This window comes from Entelurus aequoreus, linkage group LG03 (assembly GCF_033978785.1).
Source record: "Entelurus aequoreus isolate RoL-2023_Sb linkage group LG03, RoL_Eaeq_v1.1, whole genome shotgun sequence".
NCBI lineage: Eukaryota > Metazoa > Chordata > Actinopteri > Syngnathiformes > Syngnathidae > Entelurus > Entelurus aequoreus.
In genome coordinates, this window is record NC_084733.1 from 37,128,867 (window position 1) to 37,153,706 (window position 24,840).

The following is a 24,840-nucleotide window of genomic DNA, read 5'->3' on the forward strand; positions in this document are numbered from 1 at the left end:
GTTATAGGCTATGTGGAGTTAGTAGCAACACAACAGTTGAGCGCACAATTGCACACAAGTTAGACATATGTATAGGAGTTCCTAATTGAACTATAATGAAAGTCTAAACACAACATTTGTCAATATGAACAAGTATCACATTTTTTTATTTGCATATTACTTACAGTTTCAGTCTCCAAGAAAGAAGCATTTTAGAAAGTATTCAGTAACAATCGTGTCTGCATCATTAAATTATTTTGCACAATGATACCGCAAGTGTTTTATCTTAACTTGTCTTGTATTTCAATTTCTCTTATGATACTTAGTTGATTTTTCACAGTGCCTGGCTGTCATAGGTATATTTTTATCTTATTTTGCCATTTCTAGTACCTTTTTTTCTCAAAACCTTGCAAACCTAATCTTCTAAAGCTGCTACAAATTTAAATTTCTCTTGGAGATGAATAAAGTATCTATATGCATCATTATCTTAAATAATGAATTATTGTGGCCACTAGGTCTTGCCAAAACAACCATTACCACTGCACTTCAACTTAAAGACAGCATAATTCCAGACGGTTGATAAGAAGTAGGTTAGTGTTTTTCATAACTACTCTTGTTCTCGGAGTAATTTGAGTAATTTCACTTATTTGAGCCTTTTCCAACATTCCACACTACAAAATAAACAAAAATAGGTACTATAATTCATGCTGATATTGTATGGAATTAATATTGCTATCACCCAATACTCAAGGCTCTAATATTAGTATCTTGTCAGTAGTGAAAAAGTTGTTTCAGGACACACCTAGTATTTACTACAATATTATTTGAATCAGTTACATTGTACAGTGGTACCTCAACTTACAAGTACCCCAACTTAAGTATTTAAGATACAAGATGTTGCCTTTCAACCATCGGAACTGAGAAAGTGACTGTGAAAGAGAGCACCGAGAAGAAGAAGTGGACCACACCCACTGAATCAGAGAAACAAACCGTTAAAAACATGACCTACCGTGTAGCCGACCCCGCAAGGCAGAATGAGCGCAGAGCGCGGATGACACAAACAGGACACCAAATGTGTAAACGATGAACATTTATAAATAAAAATATGGGGGTTTAATGTTTTTTTTGTTTTTGTTTTTTTGTCATAAAGAAATACAATCATGTGTGCTTACGGACTGTATCCCTGCAGACTGTATTGATCTATATTGATATATAATGTAGGAACCAGAAATATTAATAACAGAAAGAAACAACCCTTTTGTGCGAATGAGTGTGAATGAGTGTAAATGCGGGAGGGAGTTTTTTTTGGGTTGGTGCACTAATTGTAAGTGTATCTTGTGTTTTTTATGGTGATTTAATTTAATTTATTTTATTTTTTATTTTTTCTTGTGCGGCCCGGTACCAATCGATATACGGACCGGTACCGGGCCGCGGCCCGGTGTTTGAGGACCACTGATTTAGATAATGAGGTTCTTGAGGTTACTCTTGTATATAACTCTTATTTCACGTTGCCGCTTTAGCGACATTGTGTGATAAACAGATTGTTTAATGAAGACTACAGTATAAAGGATTGAGAGCCTATTGTGGGTCAACATGTTTGTGGCGCTTCTCACTTTCCCATTTCCCTTAAGATTTGTTATTTGTCTCAGCAATACAGACCTTTCAACAGCATTTGCCAGACTATAAATGGAATACGACTTCATCCCTTGTAATACACCACAGGGGACCTGCAAACCCCTCTTCTTTTTCCTCCTCAGCTGTATGTCTCATCACCAGTCTCCTTTCCTCCTTTGTAGATGTTTTTAATACAGATTTTTCCAGATTGTGCATACTTCACGCTTCTATATGTGGGACTAGAGATGCTGTTATAGTTGGTGCATGCGCGTGTGTACATAAACAAGTGTGGGATGAGGTTCCATTGACACTATCCCACACAAGGTGATAATGACGTCACTCCTCTCAACACACTGTGCATCCTTCTGGAGTGGGCCTCTCTGTGCCACTGCCAAGTATTAACTAGACCAACTTCTCCCATGCACTAAATTTGAAACCTACTGTACCAAACCCCAAATTGATTGTTACTGCAGTGGGTGGATGATTAATAGCAGAGGTTGTGTTTAGAGCAATACTTCTTTGGAAGATGACTATTTTGACAAAATACCTTTGTAAACACAAATCCATTTCACACTGAGAAGTATGAGTATGATTGAAGCACCAAACAAGACCAAACAGAAAAATGTCACATTTCTTTTTATGTATGACTGCAAGATTGAGTTAGGATTGGTGCCGTTTACATGAGGAATCTATCAGTGCTATCAAATCTGCAATTTTGGCTGCTGCTAACAGGGCATGAGAACAAACACTCCTGCCAGATGCTGTCCCTGTATGCAGTTGGACTGACATCAAGGTGCTGGCGACAAGACAGGCTGGACTATTCATGGTGGCCATGGAATCTTGCAACCCTATCACTGTAGTAATGGACACCCCTGATCTGGACTGCACCATATAGTTGCGCATATAAGTAATGTGTTTATGTGAAAATGTGCGTAGATTACAATGAATAACACTTGCGTAAAACTTAACCTAATGGCTACCATCACATTTCAGTGTTTCCCACATGACTACAATTGATTTGTGGCAGTGGTGGCACTATGTATACAGTCGTGGTCAAAAGTTTACATACATTTGTAAAGAAGATAAAGTCATGGCTGTCTTGAGTTTCCAATAACTTCTACAACTCTTATTTTTTTTGTGATAGAGTGATTGGAGCACATACTTGTTTGTCACAAAAAACATTCATGAAGTTTGGTTCTTTTATGAATTTATTATGGGTCTACTGAAAATGTGACCAAATCTGCTGGGTCAAAAGTATACATACAGCAATGTTAATATTTGGTTTCATGTCCCTTAGCAAGTTTCGCTGCAATAAGGCGTTTTTGGTGGCCATCCACAAGTTTCTGGCAAGCTTCTGGTTGAATTTTTGACCACTCCTCTTGACAAAATTGGTGCAGTTCAGCTAAATGTGTTGGTTTTCTGACATGGATTTGTTTCTTCAGCATTGTCCACACGTTTAGTCAGGACTTTGGGAACGCCATTCTAAAACCTTAATTCTAGCCTGATTTAGCCATTCCTTTACCACTTTTGACATGTGTTTGGGGTCATTGTCCTGTTGGAACACCCAACTGCGCCCAAGACCCAACCTCCGGGCTGATGATTTTAGGTTGTCCTGAAGAATTTGGAGGTAAACCTCCTTTTTCATTGTCTCATTAACTCTCTGTAAAGCACCATTTCTATTGGCAGCAAAACAGGCCCAGAGCATAATACTACCACCACCACCATGCTTGACAGGAGGGATGGTGTTCCTTGGATTAAAGGCCTCACCTTTTCTCCTCCAAACATATTGCTGGGTATTGTGTCCAAACAGCTCCGTTTTTGTTTCATCTGACATCACATGGACAAAGATAAGACCTTCTGGAAGAACGTTCTGTGGTCAGATGAAACAAAAATTGAGCTGTTTGTTCACAAACTGCACCAATTTTGTCAAGAGGAGTGGTCAAAAATTCAACCAGAAGCTTGTGGATGGCCACCAAAAGCGCCTTATTGCAGCGAAACTTGCTATGGGACATGTAACCAAATACTAAGTATGTATACTTTTGACCCAGCAGATTTGGTCACATTTTCAGTAGACCTATAATAAATTCATTAAAAAAAAAAACTTCATCAATGTTTTTTTGTGACCAACAACTATGTGCTCCAATCACTCTATCACAAATAAATAAGAGTTGTTGAAATTATTGGAAACTCAAGACAGCCATGACATTATGTTCTTTAAAAATGTATGTAAACTTTTGACCACGACTGTATGTGCTCTCATTTCAGTCTCTGCAAAAGTCTCTAACTATCTCACTTTGAAAAAATGTATCTAGAGGGGTCTGATTACACGGCAAGTTGGCAACATTAATTCCTCCTGTGTTTTCTTATTTCCTGGTAGACCAGGTGTGTTAAAAATTTAAGAGCGAGGGTGAACAGGTAGATCCAAATCTATTTGATGAATGAATGTATTAGAAATACTGCATTTACCCACTAGTACTCATATTTGTTATGAGAGAATTAGGTGTTAAACTTACCCGAATCTTTATGGTCCGTGTTTTCCCTCCACAGTGTTTTTTCAGCAGCATTTTCTGTGAGGGAAAAAAAAGCTAAGTGAAAAATACAAAGCAGCATGAAGTACACCTGTCATACTATATGTATGTAAAACTAACTTTAACACAGTGAAAGTTGAGATCAGTACTATTCAACTGATGTCCCGGGAATGACACCATACCGGCACCCAAGTTCAGTTCAAAACTTGGGAGACAAACATTTTAGCTGCAAATTACTAAAAACACAGGAGTGCTCTTGTTGTTTAGAGGAACTTGGACCACTGTAAACACATCAGATCCATGCATTTACATTTCAACCTCGCTAGCAAACATTTAATGTAGTTAATTAAATGTAGTTTCCAAAACTATTTAGTTGAATATCATAGATGGATGCAAAACAAACCCTAGTAAGTAGCTAAACAGGGAACTTTTAATTCCTTTACTGAAGCATACATAAGCTTCTATTAGAGGAGAAAAATCTACTGTGACTAAAAATGAACACTGGCAGTCAATTAACAATGATGCAGTAGGATCAAGGAAGTGAGGCCAAACCAGCTGACTCACGAAACTAAGCAGTCAGTCAATGAAGCTTATGCAATATCCTGTCTCCCACTACCCTCCATATCCACACAACACCACTATTCTCAAAAAATCAGCAGGGAAGGAGAGACCACACAATTATCAAATTGTCTCCAGTCCAGGAGGTAGCTTCTAAGGGGAAAGGGGCACAGGAAAGAATGAAGGCACAAGACTCCTGCTGTTATATTGGAGAGCGCGAGTGTGCACTGTCTGGACGCTCAACTACTGACAAACCTTATCATTTCCAACATTGTCTTTATGCATAGAAGCCGCTTGAAACAAATTGTTGTTTACAGACAGAGCAGCAATATGAGCATATTCATATTATGTTTATTATCGTTGGTACTGTATATTTTGTAGTGGTGTACAACTGCACTGCTTCAAATAACACCTTCTGCAAAGAAAAAAAAACATGTCTAAGCAAGTCATTGGATGACCTTAGCTAGTACACTAAAAATATAAGTGCTGTAAATCCATGATGATAAAACTAGTCAAATAATCTGCAACAAACACTTGCTCTTCCAAGAAAATCTGCCACATTTGTGCATTTGGACAGGGATTAACATGGGGGGATTATCAGACTCAAAGAAGGAAAAAAAAACGTTGACCTTTTAACCCGGTAAGTCATAATACACTTATAACTGGGGAAAAAAACAATATTTATACATACATATATATATATGCATGTTGCATTGGGTCACATAGGTTACGCAAATCTGACAATTATGCCCCTAGACATCTCTTGAAAAACGTTTGGCACAATGAGGAAAAACACTGGGAAACTTCTTAGTCCAAATGCACTACCCCTCTGAAGACTACACTGATTAACAACCAATTCTGACCGTCACATAACATCTGCTAAATATAGTCAATAGGCTGCTTTTAACATTACTTACATTTTGATGGAAAATAGTGAGTGTTGCTGGAAGTTGTCCAGTTTAAGGGTTAATGGGAGAATGGGGAAGGCTGCGAGCTACCTCTGTAGGCCCCCTATTGTACTCCCTGCAGCACCTCCCCTTCCACTTGACTGAGTGTGCACACACACTTGCAGACAGACACACAGCCAAACAACAAACTCATAGACATGAGGATGCACACATGGAGAAACAAAAGAGACAGGCAGGATGATAGACGCATAACTCAGCGTGACACACACACTTCCCTTTTTCCACTATTTGCCCCATTCCTAGCAGCACCCTGTCTTATCATCTGCTCTTTCTCTCTAAAAACCTAATGGACATATGGACCCCAAAAACTGTCTTAGCAAACACACACACACCCCGTCTCATTTATGATCAGAGCCAAAAATTTGACTGGATTGTCATTAGTAAACCAGCTTCTCCATGACTCATTTGTGAATGCTGTTTTTTCTGTTGTGTATTTAATCCTATCCTTCTGCCACCACCCCTTCATCGTTTTCCTGGCTTGCCAGCCTTTGTGAGAAACGAGGACGGACATCTGCCGTCCCTGTCTGCCTCTCCTTCATCCCTCTCCAACCAGACCACCGTGGTGGAAGACGTCCGGCTATGGAAAGGGGAGACTTTGTTTGCTTGTGTGAGAGTGAACACTTGTGTTGCCATGTGTGTGCACAGAGTAGCTGGGTTGACTGGAGAGAAATCTTTGTGTTAAGTATTTGTATTCTTAGAGGAGTGGCATCCTGTAACCTCACAATATCTAGTGACTATATGAAACACTGACACAATAGAATTGAGTTAGTGCTCTTTAAACACAACCAAAAATGGACAGAACATTGGTTTATTGGTTATTTCTAAAACAAAAGAACATAAACCAAACCTTGGGTTAGGTTTTCTGCTGTAGAGTTTCATATCTTTAAGAGAGGGTTAACGAACAAAATCAGCATGTTATCAAATACTTATTTACCCCATTGTAGGTATGTAATTATTCCACTCTTAATCTTAGTAGCATTGCAAGCATCCATTTAAAGTGTGATTTAAAGACTATATTGTATGTCTCATTCAGAACAGGTAAGATATTACGTTTCTCAAGCCAAAATGTAACAAAGTATCAAAGTCAAGACTTTGTGTGGACTTACCAATGCTAATTCCACCAAGGTTAAGTTTGTTTCCATTGGGATCAAAGGATCCCAAAATAAAACCCCAAAAATCAATAATTAATAAGTTTACATGTCTATGAATGTTCAATTGTTCAAATAAACCGCTCCAGTTGCTAACATATGAATGCTTGCCACTCAGCACTAACGCAAAAATAATAACTAAAGTCTGACATAATTGTCAGTTTTCACCCAAAGAAAATGAAATGGACCACAAACCTGTTGCATCTTCTCTAGATCAAGACTTGGTCTCCCCAACTCCCCACTATAGCTGTGCCGGTATTTTCTGTAAGGTGCTGACTGGTCAAAGTGGGTCAAGATGATTGGCCGAGTGACTGGCTGGACCACCTGGAGTTGAAAGCGCATGGGTGGTGGCTTCAGGCTACATGGAGGGCTAGAGCTGAAAAGCACAGGGCTGGAGACGGCGGCCAGACAAGCACCAGACTCGACCAGTGTCTTTGTAGTAGCAACGGGCGACCCACAACCACAGAGATCTCGCACCTCCTCGTCGCTGGACGTGCTGCTGTGGTGATCACCATGGCGCTGAGGGAGTGAAGACATCCACTTTCTGTTGTCCCCATAGCTGATTCGCTCTAATTCTTCCTCTGACGAGTGTCGATCCAGATTGGCGTCAAGAAGAAGGCGGAGGCGTCGTAAACGAGCTGGAGAGAGGGGACCCTGGTTGTGCTGCTGGCTAGTAGCCAGGGGGGTGAGGGCACAATTTCTCCGTCTCTCTGTAAAAAAAAAAAAAGGACATGTTTGATAAGAATATTAACAAAACATTCTGTTGGCCAAGCGGGCATACCTCTATCAATTTGTGCAAGCTCCTGGTTCTCTCCTTCTGAATCATCACTCTCCCCACCCTCACCACTGCCATGGTAAGAAAACTAGGGGCAGAAAAGGGTTTGTATCTGTGTGAAAATGTGCAAAACAATAAGACCTAGAATTTAAGATTACATTGGCATGGTAGGCATTCCCCAAAAATGCATTCCTTTGTCCTGCCAGATGTTTACAATTACTATCATGGATTCCAATATATAAGGCCCACTTTTATCAATGACATGAGACGATCAAATACTTGTTCAAAAACTAGTTAAGAAATACGGAATATGAATACAGACTCAGAGACCGCAACAAAAATATAAGTATCAGAATTTCAGTATGTACCTCAACAAATAACGGCAAAATTGTTAAATCACTGTGCCTGTACAGGGTTTCCCGCAGCGCTTTGTTGCTAAGGCGGCCGCCTTATCAACAAAGAGCCACCGCCTAAACTAAGGTCTTAACAAGATCTCCAGCCACACGTGCGCATTTAAAAAACTATCTCTGTCCCCAAGCAAACACATACACTGAGTGTCATACACATGCCAAAATACTGGGGGCGCTGTAGCCTAGGACTTAAGACCATTTTAGCCAATCAGAAACATCCAAAACGTCATTTCCGGAGGTGGCATATAGCAAAAATAGCGGGTCACGGCAAGAAAGAATTATATATGTGGACTGACAGAGAAATAGAGCTACTTTTAAGCATCATTTTGGAGTTTAAAGTTTACAAAACTCAATAAAGTGTTGACTGGGAAACTTGCCAGTCCAAGTATGGTGACATTCTTACCCTATTTTGGAACGGTACGGACTTGGAGGGACATCTGAGAAATTTTCTCACCGGAAAGAGGACATCACAAAAATAACTATCGACACTAAACTAAAAGCGATTCGTGGAAAGTACAGACAAGCAGTCGACGCAGGTGGAAGAAGTGGTTACGGTAGAGTTGTTTTGCTGTACTTCCAACTACGCCAGCAGATCTGGGGCGGTTCTCCATCAACTACATCCATTCAATTTGGAATAGAAACATCAGATATTGACACAAGCTCTCACAGGAGTTGGGATTCTCCATTCACCCTTGACAGCCTGGTCACAGACAAAGATATGCCGAATGATGTACAAGAGCAGCAAGATTCCAATGGGAGCAATCCACAATCTTCTGTGGTGAAAGATACTTCAGGTATGTGGGCACTAACTTCACTGCTAGGAAGTAATATTGTTAAAAGGCAGATAGATGGGGCATCAAAACATTTTTATATGAACTGCACTGCAAGTACAAATGCTCTCAGATGACCACTTTCAACAATGTGGAATCATATTTTGCCCATTTGTTTGAATATGATCACTGTTTGACAACAGTGTGACAAAAATACTTGCTTTGGAATCAGAAGTTAAGATGGCAAGCATATATTAAAGTTCAGCTGTTTTACATGTATTTAAATTAGGGTTGTATTGAAATGCTTTGAGTAGTTTCTTGTAATAAATAATACTGAGTTAAGTAAAACTGCAGTTGCATTAAATGTTGTTTTTTTTTTGTCAAAATTAAAATACCTCAAAGTGCTTTATTGACACACATTGTCCCGATGATGTTGAGGGCCATTTGACATGTTGTAAATAACATGTCACTATCTTACACCTGTGCTAAAGTGGGTTTATCCCAAATAACATATTCATGATTATTGAATGTAATTTTGTAAAAATCCTTATAAAATGATTTTTTTTTTTTTCACTAGGCAAAACTCAACAGCCACAAGCACGACAGACTAAAACGAAAACTTCCAATGGAGACAAAGTTGCTGAATGCAGTAGAAGAAGATGTTCAGATAAAGAAGAGACTTCTGAACATGATGGAGACATCAGAGAAGCGATCGTCTGACAATTTAGACAAACTAACATCAAATTACTAAGGCAAAATATTGACGTACTAATAATGACATACTTAGTATCTCAGGTAACTAGGACTGTTTTGTGTTTTGTTTATACTTTACGGAAAAAATATCGAGATATATATCGTATATCGCCATTCTGCAAAAAGAGCGTAAAACAACCAACAATTGTAGGCTTCTTTATTTCTCTAATATTTTTATGTATTATAAGTAATTGTTATTTGGTTATTTTTTTTTATAAACAATGTGTTCAATGTAATCAGAGTTTGTAGTCTATTCGACCCCCCAGGCTGTGGTGGCAGCGATGAGGTGGTGGAGACGTGGAGAGACACCACCTTAAATTTTCTGGGGGGAACACTGCCGTGTTCATGTGGTAATCTTTTAAAACTGTTTAATAATAAAATCTACTTTTTAATTGGTTATAATAATTATATATAATTTATCACACAACTCTTATGCTTAAAGGCCGTTGCTATAGTTATTATCTATTGCGCTCTTTTCTGCTTTGTGCAAGGGCACAAAACGTGTTATCTTCCACAGCATATGAGGGGTGGCCTCATCCCAGATGTTTTCTTTGTTTTAGCCCGCTAACAGCCAAGGACTTCAAGTACCTCAAAGAAGATAAGACGACAGCACGCAGACGAAGCAGAGACAAGGCAATCACAAGGCCCCCAGCACATTCCGTCACGTATTGTGCGTACTGGAGCTGCTTTGCATGATATGTGTGACCACTCCCTTTAGACGCAGCCTCAGTGACGTTAACTAGGGAACTCCTGAATAAATAGAGGAGCGCATGGGGCTGTACCTTAGAGCGTGGTGGGAGACTGTAACTGAGTGTGTAGCCCCAAACGTTTCTTCCCATGAGTAAAATTGAACTCTGTCTCTGCCTGATTCCTAGTTCTTCTCTTGTGTAATAGATAGTTCGGTGTTTGAACCTGACAAAATTAACATTTAACACTAAGCTAACTGTGCTGTCCAGTCCCAGCTGTTAAAGCGTGTTTTCTTACACTTCTCGGTCTCATTTGCAAGTATGCATTCATTTCAATTTGTCCTAGCTGTGTTGCCGTAGCCAGGAAGTAGTCTTTGTCATTAAGTTGAATATACCAGACTTGTCTTTTGTTGAGTATTTTACTTATTACAAACCAGCTGTTTAAAAGCTCACTCATCTATCGAAAGCATCAACATATAACACATTAATTTACTACATAGATTATGTACAAACTCGAGCACAAAAATGCAGAAGCATTAAAATAAAAGAAACCAAAATTAGAGCATCAAAAAGTTATATGCCATTATCAGTTTTAGTTAGTTTATTTCAAACATGCATACAATACAATTTAATGCATCAGATATTTCCATTGTTTCATTACAGCATGTCAGAAAAGGAGTAGGAAGAAGCAGATCTTATTTAATCCTACACCTTTTGATATCATAGTAGTTTTATCCCATTTCTTTGTTCTCTGTAAAAGAACAGTGAAAACAATAAATATACTTAATTAATCAAAGTTTACTTATATATCCCTTAATCACAAATGTCTCAATTTCACCCACACCTAGTGTGTGTGTGACAATCATGGGTACTTTAACTTTAAAAGGCTGCACAAGCCACAACGACATCCTCGGCTCAGATCCCACATTAGGGCAAGAAAAAACTCAACCCTATGGGAACAACGAAAAACCTTAGAAGGGATCCCCCCTCCCCCGGGTGACCGGTGCAATGAATGCCGAGTGGATACAGTTAATAATATCATATGTACGTAAACAAATATTAAATGAATCCATAAATATTAGATATATAAACATATACACAATAATTTAAGTTCTCATAAATAAATAGTTGTTTAATTTTTTAGTTCACCTGGGACATGAATGAGATTATCTCTTTTCTTTTTTTAAAAATATTTTTCTTTATCATAATTCTTCTTCGTTGTACTTTGTGTACACTTGTAGTTTGAACAGTTTCTTAAAGTGGATCATATTTGTGCTTTGTTTGATTTCCTTGCTTTTTAATTGTATGGAATACACTGACTAATTTAGCTATTTTTCTTAGTAATGGTAATATGTTTGTGTGCCATATTGTCAAAATGTTTTTCTCAATGTTGCTTTATTTAACATTTGTTAATTACTTATTCTGCAACACATTAACCTATTATAATTAGACGGAGGGAAAGTAACTATTTACTGTATTGCAACCTTTATCGCAAAAATAGTGAATGGTACATATATTAATATGCACATAATTAGTTGCACATATGAAATATGTACTGTACGGTGCACTGTATACACTGTGGAGCGTTGTATATATGAATAATGAATTGAATGAAAGATGATCTAAAATGTTTATTGATCTTTTAGAATAAGTGGCTGTTAGACTGGTTTGAAACAAACAAGGTATTTTTTTATCTGAACAAATAGTAGTTTAGTCTATGCAAATACTTTTACCTACAGCCTAACCCAGCAGACAAAGATGTCTCTACAGCATTAGTAACAATGCAGATACCCTACAGACACACAGTTAAGTAATGCGCCTCACAATCAGTAATTACCACTTTCAGGCCTCGCTTAGCAGCTGCCATCTGTGCTTGTGTGTGTACGCTTACACACATACATGCACACCAGCATACAACGCACCATTCTAGACTCAAAACACACACACACACGCACACGCACACAGCTCTTTTCTTTCTGAATCACTTAATAAAGAGGAAGAGGGAGAAAAGGGAGTGTCATCAAAGCTTAATGCAATGTGAAGATTCCAGTATGATTTCACAAGCCACTCAACAAGTTGTGAAATGAAAAATATTGTTCCCTCAGACATTGCTTTTCATAACATTTGCAATGCGAGCACATCCAAATGCATGATCCAAATTGTGATTCTTAAAACAAAGTCAAAATTACAAATGTATACAGTACTGACATTTAAGTTACTGTATGAGTGCAGATAATTCCTTCTGTGATCACATTTAAACCACTTTATCGTGCGCATAATGATCAATTTGCATTAAAGAAATTGTTTAAATATGTCTAAGCTGGCATAGGCTTCAGCTCACTTGTGATCCTGAATAGGTTAAGGCGTTTAAAACGAATGATGTACTTGCTTAGTTTGCTAATTTCAGCTGAACTAATGATGAATTCTTGGAGTTTCGTAAATTGTCTTAATTATACACTAAAGAGAGTGGAATACGCCTGCACACATCTAGAGAGAATAATTTCACCCATTTTGTTTCAACCCTATCGCTACATTGCCTTAGTGTGTTACCATTGACGTCAGCCATATATTGCATATTGTATTGCATATTATATTACATATTGTATTGTATTGTATTATGAAGAACCCTGTGATTCATTTTCCTGTTATTTATATTCTTCCTTATACATATACCAGGAAATTAATCATGAATGGAAAATGTGTCAGTTGCAGCTGAGATACGCTCCAGCACCCCCCGCTACCCCATAAGGGACAAGCGGTAGAAAATGGATAGATCCATAGATGGATGGATGGATGGAAAATGTCTTTAGTAGGGCTGGGAATATCAATGTATCCCAAGATATAATATTCTATACACGGCTCAGGGTAATGATAATACAATAATACCTCAACTTACGAACTTACCGTAATTGGTTCAATGACCAAGCTTGTAACTCAAAACACTCAAATCAACGTTGCTCATTTGAGTGAATTGGAATCGATTTAATCGATGTTTGACACCCCTGAAACAGCAACATTTTAACATTGATAAAACAAATGCCTTTTAAAAAGAAAAACAAACTCTTAGATAAGAAATAGTTAGAAAAACAGTACAATAGAATGTACTACAAACAACTGCAGTATATTTTTTGTTTTTGATGAATAAATTATTTAATTCAATGAATATCATCCGCTTCTTCTCAACACTGTCCTTCACACTCACTTTCGCCATTCCAATGGTTGGAAAACAAAGTTATGTTGATCTCCAGCTATAGGCTAATGCTAGCGAGTAAGAGTGAATGTTTTGAGTGGATCTAACGAGGTTCACTGTGGCATTTGCTACCATATCTGGTGCGGGGATGCCTTTAACTCAAATTTGGCTCGCAACTTAAAGCATAACAATTCGCCCAGAGACAGGTGGTATCTCAAAATACTCGTAAGTCTGGGCCCTCCTAAGTAATATAGTCATGTCTTTATAAGGGTGAAACAAAACCAAACAACTTACACACTATACAGTCCTTATCCAGCTTTGTCCCATCCACAGTATAAAAGTGAGCCCACACTTTTGATTGACAGTGTGTTAAAGTGTTTGAAAGTGCATTGGCTGCGGTGTCTCTCCTTGACCACAAGCTCGGGCATAACAACGTAAAATGGTGACTCGAGTCAGTATGAAGGTATGCTGAAAGAAGTTTATGGTGTGGGAAACAATACTAAGCAAGAGCATATTGATATTTGTACAGTAAAGTTAAATATTGCGATAGTTCGCTGTATTGAAATATCATCACAATTTCTTCATTCGCATGTTGATGGTTACTTTGAGTGACTTTGCCGCATCACTGACAACAAATTTTGTTGCAGTGACATAATCCACATGAAAACCAAACAAACTAGATAAATAAAATATTTTTTGTAAAGCTAACACTGTGCACCATGTGAAGGGGTTTCAGTGTATGCATATACACCTACATTACACACGAGAGAGCGTGGTTAAAGCTCTCGCCAATCATTTATAAACGTAATATCATAACTGCACATTTCTAAATGCATAATACAACTATAAGCGTGTGATTTTCTCTGTTTGTATTCAAGTTTATTTTATTCAGGATCTAGTACGGCAAGTGATTACAGAGTTGAGCTTTACTCACGAATAAGACTGAATACATACAGCGTAAAATTGCTTTTGTGCATTCATGCTCCGACAGACGACTTGTGTGTCAAGAAGAGTTGAATGAAATCCTTGTCAGTCCCCTGCATCGCTGAGCAGCTTGCTAAGCTGGATCAATGGCAATGTCACTGTGCACACGAACACAAACATGCACGCACGCATGCACACACACACACACACAATCAGCTTTGCTCTGCCACACTGACATGAACACTGTCACACTCCATTCCCCCTTCTCATGAAAGTGCACCGACAGAGTCAGAGATGGGTGATTGTCTTTTCCTCATACTATTCTGAGTCTTACCCATATAGCGTAGTACCATTAGTCATGATTAGTGTAAGCTCCTGGGAATAGTACAGTGACACGGCCTATTCGTGACCTTGAGTCCTGTCTTGTAAATGGTCAAAACCACCATCGTCCATGTACAGAGTGAAAAGAAGAGTGTTGCTGCTCATTTTCAAGTTCTGTTGATTTAATGTTGATTATCAATATAATAGTGTTAAGCAGACAGAAGCAGGCCACATTGCTTTACATCTCATTTTCTAGTACAGTTCTTCCTTAATTGATTTGCTTTATACGAATTGGTACACAATACAAAAACCATGTTGTTATATTGCAAATCAAATTACAAGGCTGTGATGTGATTGATCAAATGCAGCCAACCACACAGATATGGAATGCAACTTTCCCCCTTTTCATCATAAACCTGAAAATAACCCATCATAGGAGTTATTCCCAGTCATACAGTATATCATGTTTGTTTTTGGAAAAATTTTTATGTGTCTGTGGATTCTTGAATTAGTAATTTCTCTGTTTGAAATTAGACTACTAACATAATACTACTACTGTATTTACTACTACTATATTGATTCTAGTCCCCTGTGGTCTGAACTGGAGATGTAATGTTTGAGACACATACTGTAGATTTGTGTATTTCAAAGAAGGTTGGACAAAATCTGCTACTTGCATCATGGGTAATCCACCATTTCCGGGGCTTGACTCACAGTAAGGACTAAAAGTCAACCTCATCCGCACTAAATTTTTGTCCTGCCCAATCCCCCAATCCTTCCAAATGTTTTCCAACAGACCTGTGCATGAGATTTAGGGAGAATAGACGATGGGAATGTACTATAATAAGAAAGCTTTTAGAAGTCTATAGGTGGCGCTACAATTCATGTTTTGACTAATTTAGAGAATTGTTTAGAGCAGTGATTCTCAAACTGTGCTTAGTGTACCACTAGTGGTACGCAAGCTCCATCCTATATTCAAACAAAGTGTTACTGTTCAAACAGTGTGTTATGTTACAATGGCCAAATTATTAAATATACTTAAATAAAACATCTGCCTTGTTTTAATGACTACTTTGGCCTAAAAAGCTATTGTACTTTAATGTTGGTCAGTATGGTGGTACTTGGAGAGCAGAGTATATCCTAAGGTGGTACTTGGTGAAAAAAGTTTGAGAGCCACTTGTTTAGAGAATCTAGATTAGTCTTTCATATCTATATATACTGTACCATTAAAGGTGCCATATGTAATAATTTCATGTCAAGTCATCATTAAATGGCCCTGACATGTCAAAAGGCATTAACAAATCATGTTTTTTTCGAATACCTCTATAACTGATAACAGTAGTTCAGCCGGCAAATGCTCATTTCAAAATTAGATTTACAGCTCCAAAATCTTGATATTGTTTTCATTTCGATGCCCCGCCCTCCACCGTTTGACCAATTACAAAGTCTGTGAGTGTGTTACATTCAGGTTGCCAGTTATGCTCCGTCATCTTTGTCTAGGTACTGCCACTGGTAAAGTTACTAAACATGTCAGACCTTAGTAAATCCAAAAGGCCTCGTTACGATTCTCAACTTATTCATGACAAAGCCAGGAACAAAAGGAGGATTTGTATCAGGGATGCCTTTGAAAGATGGAGACGATTGTAGGTGGAGAAGATTTTTTCATCGGACGCCAAATTTGCTAATTTCCTCCTTGATAGGTAATTAAGGCATTTACGTTTTCTTATTACTTGGAATAAATGGAAATCAACATTTTGTATGTAAACTATATTTTTCAATACAGTTTATGATCTTGTCTAACAAAGCTAGTATGTTCATGCAAACGAATGCTTAGCATGCTCGCCCGGTCAATGACACAGCCATACAGTATATAGCAGAGGTGTGGACTCGAGTCACATGACTTGGACTCGAGTCAGACTCGAGTCATGAATTTGATGACTTTAGACTCGACTTGACAAAATGTAAAGAGACTTGCAACTCGACTTAGACTTTAACATCAATGACTTGTGACTTCAATCAATCAATCAATCAATCAATGTTTATTTATATAGCCCTAAATCACAAGTGTCTCAAAGGGCTGTACAAGCCACAACGACATCCTCGGTACAGAGCCCACATACGGGCAAGGAAAAACTCACCCCAGTGGGACGTCGGTGAATGACTATGAGAAACCTTGGAGAGGACCGCATATGTGGGTAACCCCCCCCCTCTAGGGGAGACCGAAAGCAACGGATGTCGAGTGGGTCTGACATAACATTGTGAAAGTCCAGTCCACAGTCACTTGGACTTGAGCCTTTTGACTTGACATGACTTGCTACTTTCCCCAAAACCTAAAGTTTAAAAAGTTATTTGGGAGCGCTCCGTAGCTTTCATTTTGTACGTGTCTGTCTATCAGCGTGTGTGCTGCGTGTCAGCGTGTGTGCTCTCAGTACAACAGCCAATCAAATTAGATCTACATTGTTTTCATCACACAGCATTCAGCCAATCAAATTGCAGGACAACCAATGAACAAGAGTTGTCAAACAACGCGCCAGTGAGAAAGATTTATACCAAAGTTGGTTTCGTTCGGGTATAAAAACTACGACTTGGTCAACAAAAAACGAATTGCCGTATGCAAATCACGCAGTTCGAATATTACAGACGGAGACGCAACAACTTCCAACTTCGTTCGACATTTGAAGTTGCACAAAGAAGGGTAAGTTTTGAATGTAAGCTAACGTTTATTGGCTAAGTAACATGACTTTTATTTGCTGTGTAGTTAAATCAGTGAGGCTGTAAACTCACTGCTAACGTCATAACCATAGACATCTTATAAGTAGACGCAGCATCGAGCGCTACTGCTTACTGGCGCAGACGAGACGCGGGGCCGCCATCTTGGAGTGGTGATCCGCTCCACTCAGTGCAATTAATTTGGCAGGAGCAATGAACTGTCAGCGCATTTAATTCATTTTACCTCACTGAATACCACTCATTTTCACACGCTTTTTTGTCATACGTGTAGCTATGATAACGGACACATGTTTTATTATTCATAGTTTGCTTAACAGTAATAGAATATTCTTATATGCTATAAGTGACCAGACGTCTGAGATCAAAACTGGGAATATAAGCCCAGAGAAGGGGGAAAAAAACGGTCAGCTATTTTTAAGTTGAAGAAACAATATAATTACGTTATATATACATGCGTATATCCTACATAAACAATGTATGAATACATTAGATATCTATATATCTTATAGACCATATCTCTGTTGCTGCAGCAGCAGAGAGTTTATTCTGTCTTGACACTTTGTATTGATATTTTGTATTACATTCTTCCCTTAAATGATAATGTTTACAGTGATTGTTTTATATGTATTTTTTATGTATGTCGCTTTGGATAAAAGCGTCTGCCAAATACTTAAACATATATAAACACCTGAAAGTCTTTATATCAGCTAAAACCACCAATCTGTTTCACTGGATTCAGAATAAAACCAAATGCTGTCTTACCCAACAATGTTAGTATTTGAATATTGTTACTTGAAGACTTATTCCTGGTTACAATTATACTGTTAAGAAAGTATTGTCTTATATTTTGCCTAAAATGAGAATGCATCATAATCAGTGGCGGCTGGTGAATTTTGTTTTAGGTGGGGCTGAAAGTTTGTAAACCAAACCCCTGTAGGGGCGTCATCCTCCCCCAGAAGATTTGTTTGTGATTTTCACATACAAATATTGAAGATCTTTGCTCCTTCTCAACTCTGTGGTAATGTTATTTTCATAAAATACAACCAAAAGTACATTAATGTTAAATCTTACTTGTGAAAAGTAATCCCCCGATTCCTATTTTCAACAGTCCGCTCATTTGAGCAGGAAAACGCTGAACACCAGCCCGGCATCTTTGTTTTCTACCTGTCAACTGTCAGTTTAGGCTGCTCGCCGGCTCCTCATCACCACTTCAAGATGCAATTTGCTCGCGTCACAGCAACCAATACTGCGTCTACTTATAAGATGTCTATGGTTATAACATCATTTCAAACACAGCAATATGTTGCGTCCACTGCAGTTTGCTACCTTATTCATACTTTTTGTCAAGTGATTTTTTTAAGCAGGGTTGCATGAGGTACCTATACATAACGTTACGTTAGTCAATGTATCACACACAGTAACATAACGTTAGACGGCGGTCAGCAGCACCGCATATTTTAGCCACCTACAAAAAGACAAACATAGTCAAATAAAGGTCAGTTAAAATGTATACTATATTAAGAATATGTGAACATATTGCATAGGGCCCTGACATCTAAAAAGTACAACTCTGTTCATTGTTATGTTCATGTATTTGTTGTGTTTTTCATGTGTACACACACATAAACACACTTACAGTATGAGATGAGATCAATGAGATAAGGTAAGAACAGAATAGAAACTGCTGTGGAACTAGTTACAATGCAATATGCCATGGAAATACAATGTTAACACTTTTGTACAAATAAGTACAGTTGCACTTGTTTTTGCAAATGTGTTTATTCTGTAAAGGAATGAGTTAAATGTTTAAAATTGTTTAAACTATTAAAATGACTGGTTAATAGTGCTATTATGAATTGCAATGTCAGTACTATTTTTTTTCCTGCTATTTCAAATGCACTTGTTTTAATAAATAAATACAGCGGTTTAAAAGCATACACAATCTGTGTAAAAATATTAGTCTGTGGTTAAAAGGACTTGAAAGGACTCGAAACTCAAAATGCAGGACTTGTGACTTGACTTGAGACTTTCCAGTCTTGACTTTGGACTTGACTCGGGACTTGCCTGTCTTGACTCGGGACTTGACTCGAGACTTGAGGGGAAAGACTTGAGACTTACTTGTGACTTGCAAAGCAATGACTTGGTCCCACCTCTGGTATATAGTATGGGTAGTGTCAGTCCCTACTTCCTTCTCAATATGCTGATACGCTGAGGAAATGGGTTCTACAAGACGGCAGCTGGAGAGAGTCAATCCAGCTAAGTCAGCAGGCCCTGACCGAGTCAACCCCTGGGTCCTGAAGACTTGCGCTGCTCAGCTAACTGGGATCCTGCACTCCATCTTCAACCTGAGTCTGAAGCTATAACGGATACCAGTGCTATGGAAAACATCCTGCATAGTGCCGGTGCACAAGAAGCCCATCCCATCGGGCTCAAATGACTTCAGACCTGTTGCCCTGACGTCCCAGGTCATGAAGGTCCTCGAGAGACTTGTGCTGGATCAGCTGAGACCACTGGTGGCTCCTTCCCTGGATCCTCTTCAGTTTGCATATCAGCCCCATGTAGGAGTGGATGATGCTGTTATCTACCTGCTACATAATGCTCACTTTCACCTGGATGGTGGGAAGGGCACTGTGAGGATCATGTTTTTTGATTTATCCAGTGCCTTTAACACCATTCAGCCAATTCTGATGAGTGACAAATTGCTCAGGATGGGTGTCAGTTCATCCATTGTCTTCTGGATTACTGATTACTCGTCTGACAGGACCCAGTTTGTGCGACTGGGGAGCTCCCTGTCGGATACTGTGGTCAGTGGTGTAGGTGCTCCACAGGGGACCGTCCTGTCTCCTTTCCTGTTCACCCTGTACCATACTTGCCAAACTTGAGACCTCCGATACCGGGAGGTGGGGGTGGAAGGCGTAGTTGGGGGCGTGGTTAAGGGCGTGGTTAAGAGGGGAGTATATTTACAGCTAGAATTCACCAACTCAAGTATTTCATATATATATATATATATATATATATATATATATATTTATTTTATTATATATATAATACATTTTGCGAGGTGGCCCATAATACTGGGCTGTGAACGGTGCTGCGCTGCCGCCGCCATGTGCTTCGCTCTCCGTTCATGAATGAGTATATCATTTTGGCCACCGTGTTCAATGGAGAAGTCTGTTCTACAAAATGTACAGGCAACATACCCCTTCCCCTTCGAACTGTCCTGGATGAACTGAAATTCTTGTTTCCATTCGTTTTTGAACTTGCAAGCGTATTTCTTCATCTTGCTCGTCGACGGCGTCGCCATGTCTGTAACTTCCTCATTCTTCTGCTCCGTCTCCTTGTTGTGTGCGCAGTTGTGCACTCTACTCTCTAAAAGCCGTAGATGTTATGACGTCATTGGGCAGGCAAGCTGTTTATATTGTGGGAAAGCGGACGTGAGAACAGGCTGTCCCCACTCAGGTCCGCATTGAGCTGGAGGGGGCGTGGCCTCCAGCTCCGGCTGAATACCGGGAGTTTGTCGGGAGAAAATTTCTGCCGGGAGGTTATCGGGAGAGGCGCTGAATACCGGGAGTCTCCCGGTAAAACCGGGAGGGTTGGCAAGTATGCCCTGTACACCTCAGACTTCCAGTATAGTTCCAGGTCCTGCCATCTGCAGAAATACTCTGACGACTCTGCTGTGGTCGGGTGTATCAGAGAGGGACGGGAATTGGAGTACAGGACACTGATCGCTGACTTTGTGGAGTGGTCTCAGGCGAACCATCTGGCCCTTAATGTTGACTAGACCAAGGAGCTGGTCATCGACTTCAGGAAGAGAGTGACCCCGGTGGAGCCCATCAAGATACAGGGCCGGGAGGTGGCAGTAGTGGAGCAGTACAAGTACCTGGGAATCCACTTGAACAGCAGACTGGACTGGAAGGACAACTGCAAAGCTGTTTACAAGAAGGGCATGAGCAGACTCTTTTTCCTGAGGAAGCTTAGGTCCAAGCTGTTGGAGATATTTTACCAGTCTGTTGTGGCGAGTGCACTGTACTTTGCAGTGGTTGGTTGGGGGAGCAGCACCAGCAAAAAGGACTCAAACCGGATTGATAAACTGATCCGGACAGCCGGCCAAACTATTGGCACGCAGTTGGAGGCGTTTGTGTCAGTGAGGGACAGGAGGACACTGGACAAACTGCTCGCCATCATGGACAATCCTGCCCACCCACTCCACCTGACAATTGAGGGACAGCGGAGTTCATACTCCAACAGACTCCTTCAGCTTCCTTCCCGCACTGTGCGATTCAAGAACTCCTTCATTCCGTACTCCATCCAGCTGTATAATCACTCGCCATACAGCAATAGATGACATCTGCCTATTACCTGACACCTGACATGTTAGCTACTTCTCTTTGTATTTAATGTCTATTTTCTATTTCCTGCTGGATCTAGTCTCTATTTTATGCTGCTGCTGTCACATATACTGTATATACTGTAATATTGTACATGGTCATTGGTATATATTGTATACATGTTATAGACATAATATAATATGTCTGTATATATATTATTCTGTACACATATGTATATATTCGTATATATGTTAGATTTGTGTATCACTATATTAGTCTACTTATACCTGCATTGTCCTTTCCATCATTGAGCTACTGTGTTGAACAATTTCCCTTGTGGATCATTAAAGTTTGTCTAAGTCTAAGTCTATCATTAGCACGGCTGTCATGGCAATGTAAAACGTATGGAGACAACCAAATCACACGATAAAAGAATTCCTCGTTCGTGTTTGCATATTGTGGACTACATGTACCAAGTTATATGGCAATCTGAAACGTTTGAAAGAGTAGCCTATAGGCATACCTTGGTAAAATGTCTCCTCTTTAGTTTTGGGTGTACATTAGGCTGCTAAGCATGCGCTACTTATTTTGACCAGTATAACCATTGCTAGGGTTGGTTGTAGTTCGTTTTTAATGGTCTTTGTTTTCCTATAATACTGACAATAACCATATGATTGCAATTTGTTGTGATATTGTACACAGGCATGATGTACTTCTTCCTGAAAATATCCTAATTTCTGTGTAAAATGTGTTGGTTAGACATTTCTTATTGACAAAACGCTTGTCTATTCAGCTATTATGGTCCCAGCACCTCAACCCCCAGTAAGAGGCAGTGGAAGTTTGAAGTTCCTTTGAGTAGCCCAATTGATCGAGCTGAATTCAGCTGCGTATCTGGCAACCACAGTCAGGGGGAGGGGGAGGAGACTACTAAATTTTAACCGTGATTGCAGTACCATTTCTGGCCATATTCCTACATATGGCTCCTCTAAAGTGAGTAATTTCCCAGCGTGTTGAAATGGGGTAGGGGTGTAAGTGAAGATGTTGTACCTAGACCACAAGCACAGGGTGTAAAGTTTGTAGATTTATTTTCTGTCATTTAAATATGTAAGTTACTAAAATGCCAAAAATGCTAATACAGAATAAATATACCTGTGAAAGTTAAATAATAAGGTTGGGTGAATCAAATTAAGAATGTCTAAGACTACATACACCCCCTACCAAAATGCAAAATGATTCATTCCACTTGGAGAGAGGCAAACCTAACATCGAACACTTCACTCAACACAGACGTCATAACGTCATCAAAGCTGACTTTTAAGCATTCCCACACAGCACTCACATTTTGTACCAAGGATAAGTGATAGAATAATTGTAAAAATATCCATCTATTTTCTACCGCTTGTCCCATTCAGGGTCGCGGGGGTGCTGGAGCTGTCACGCCAAATTTCTTCCCCCTACAAACCCCCCCCCCCCCATTTACTTCCGGGGCTGCGTCCAATAAAATCACAAAGTTGCCGGGGGTCCTTAACCGGCACGCGACTGTCCTTCACGCCTGTACAAAAAAAAAACAATAATCGATTTCTTCAGATTCCAGCAGCTGTCAAAGACGAAGTATCCTTCCAGCGACGGGCAGTCAAAGCCGAAGTGCTATCAATCGCTGTCAATGATGTAAGAGGAAACATGACCACGGAAGTAAATGGGGGGTGAAGGTTTTTGTAGGGGGAAGAAATTTGGCGTGACAGAGCCTATCTCAGCTGCATTCGGGCGGAAGGCGGGTTACACCCTGGACAAGTCGCCACCTCATCGCAGGGACAACACAGATAGAGAGACAACATTCACACTCACATTCACACACTAGGGCCAATTTAGTGTTGCCAATCAAACTATCCCCAGGTGCATGTCTTTGGAGGTGGGAAGAAGCCGGAGTACCCGGAGGGAACCCACGCAGTCACGGGAAGAACATGCAAACTCCACACAGAAAGATCCCGAGCCCAGAATCGAACCCAGGTACACAAAACTCAAAACCAGTGAAGTTAGCACGTTGTGTAAATCGTAAATAAAAATAGAATACAATGATTTGCAGATCCTTTTCAACCTATATTTAATTAAATACACTACAAAGACAAGCTACCTAACATTCGAACTGGTAAACTAAGTTATTTTTTGCAAATATTATCTCATTTGGAATTTGATTTCTGCAACATGTTTCAAAAAAGCTGGCACAAGTGGCAAAAAAGACTGAGAAAGTTGAGGAATGCTCATCAAACACTTATTTGGAACATCCAACAGGTGAACAGGCTAATTGGGAACAGGTGTGTGCCATGATTGGGTATAAAAGCAGATTCCATGAAATGCTCAGTCATTCACAAACAAGGATGGGGCGAGGGTCCTCACTTTATGAACAAATGCATGAGCAAATTGTCTAACAGTTTAAGAACAACATTTCTCAACCAGCTATTGCAAAGAATTAAGGGATTTCACCATCGACGGTCCGTAATATCATCAAAAGGTTCCGAGAATCTGGAGAAATCACTGCACGTGACATTGAATGCCCGTGACCTTCGATACCTCAGGCGGTTCTGCATCAAAAATCAACATCAGTGTGTAAAAGGATATCACTACATGGGCTCAGGAACACTTCAGAAAACCACTGTCAGTAACTACAGATTGTCGCTACATCTGTAAGTTAGGGCTGGGCGATATGGCCTTTTTTTAATATCGCAAAATTTTAAGGCCATATCACGATACACGATATATACTTCGATATTTTGCCTTAGCCTTTAATGAACACTTGATGCATATAATCACAGCAGTATGATGATTCTATGTGTCTACATACAAACATTCTTCTTCATACTGCATTAATATATGCTACTTTAAAACTTTCATGCAGAGAAGGAAATCACAACTAAAAAAATCACTATTTTTTGATCTGGAAATGTTTGCCTCTGCATTTTGATGGTGTGGGCGTGTGGCACCGAACGGAGATGTTGACATGCGGAGTAAGCACTCTTCATTCTCTAGCAGGTGACTTTTCAAATTATGCTACATATTAGCAGTAATGCTACTTTTTATAGCAACGCTTTTGCCCCACACTTGCCAAATTACGGTTGTCTGTTCGACATATTCCCACTTGAAGCCAAACCACGGCCAGACGA

The 24,840-nt window shown here is 39.5% G+C and overlaps 1 protein-coding gene across 2 annotated transcripts in view; it reads right to left on the reverse strand.

The window, feature by feature from the left end:
• The window catches only part of si:dkey-16j16.4 (uncharacterized), a 40,270-nt gene that overhangs the window by 10,621 nt on the left and 4,809 nt on the right, over positions 1-24,840 (reverse strand). The window contains exons 2-5 of one of the 2 annotated variants that reach the window (XM_062041737.1): positions 7,577-7,658; positions 7,273-7,505; positions 6,991-7,119; positions 4,107-4,160 (exon numbers count right to left, since the gene is read on the reverse strand). In XM_062041737.1, the coding sequence (XP_061897721.1) occupies positions 4,107-4,160; positions 6,991-7,119; positions 7,273-7,505; positions 7,577-7,658 (498 nt within the window). Of the gene's footprint in view, positions 1-4,106; positions 4,161-6,990; positions 7,506-7,576; positions 7,659-24,840 lie in introns of both variants that reach the window. The other variant, XM_062041736.1, reaches the window with a different exon arrangement.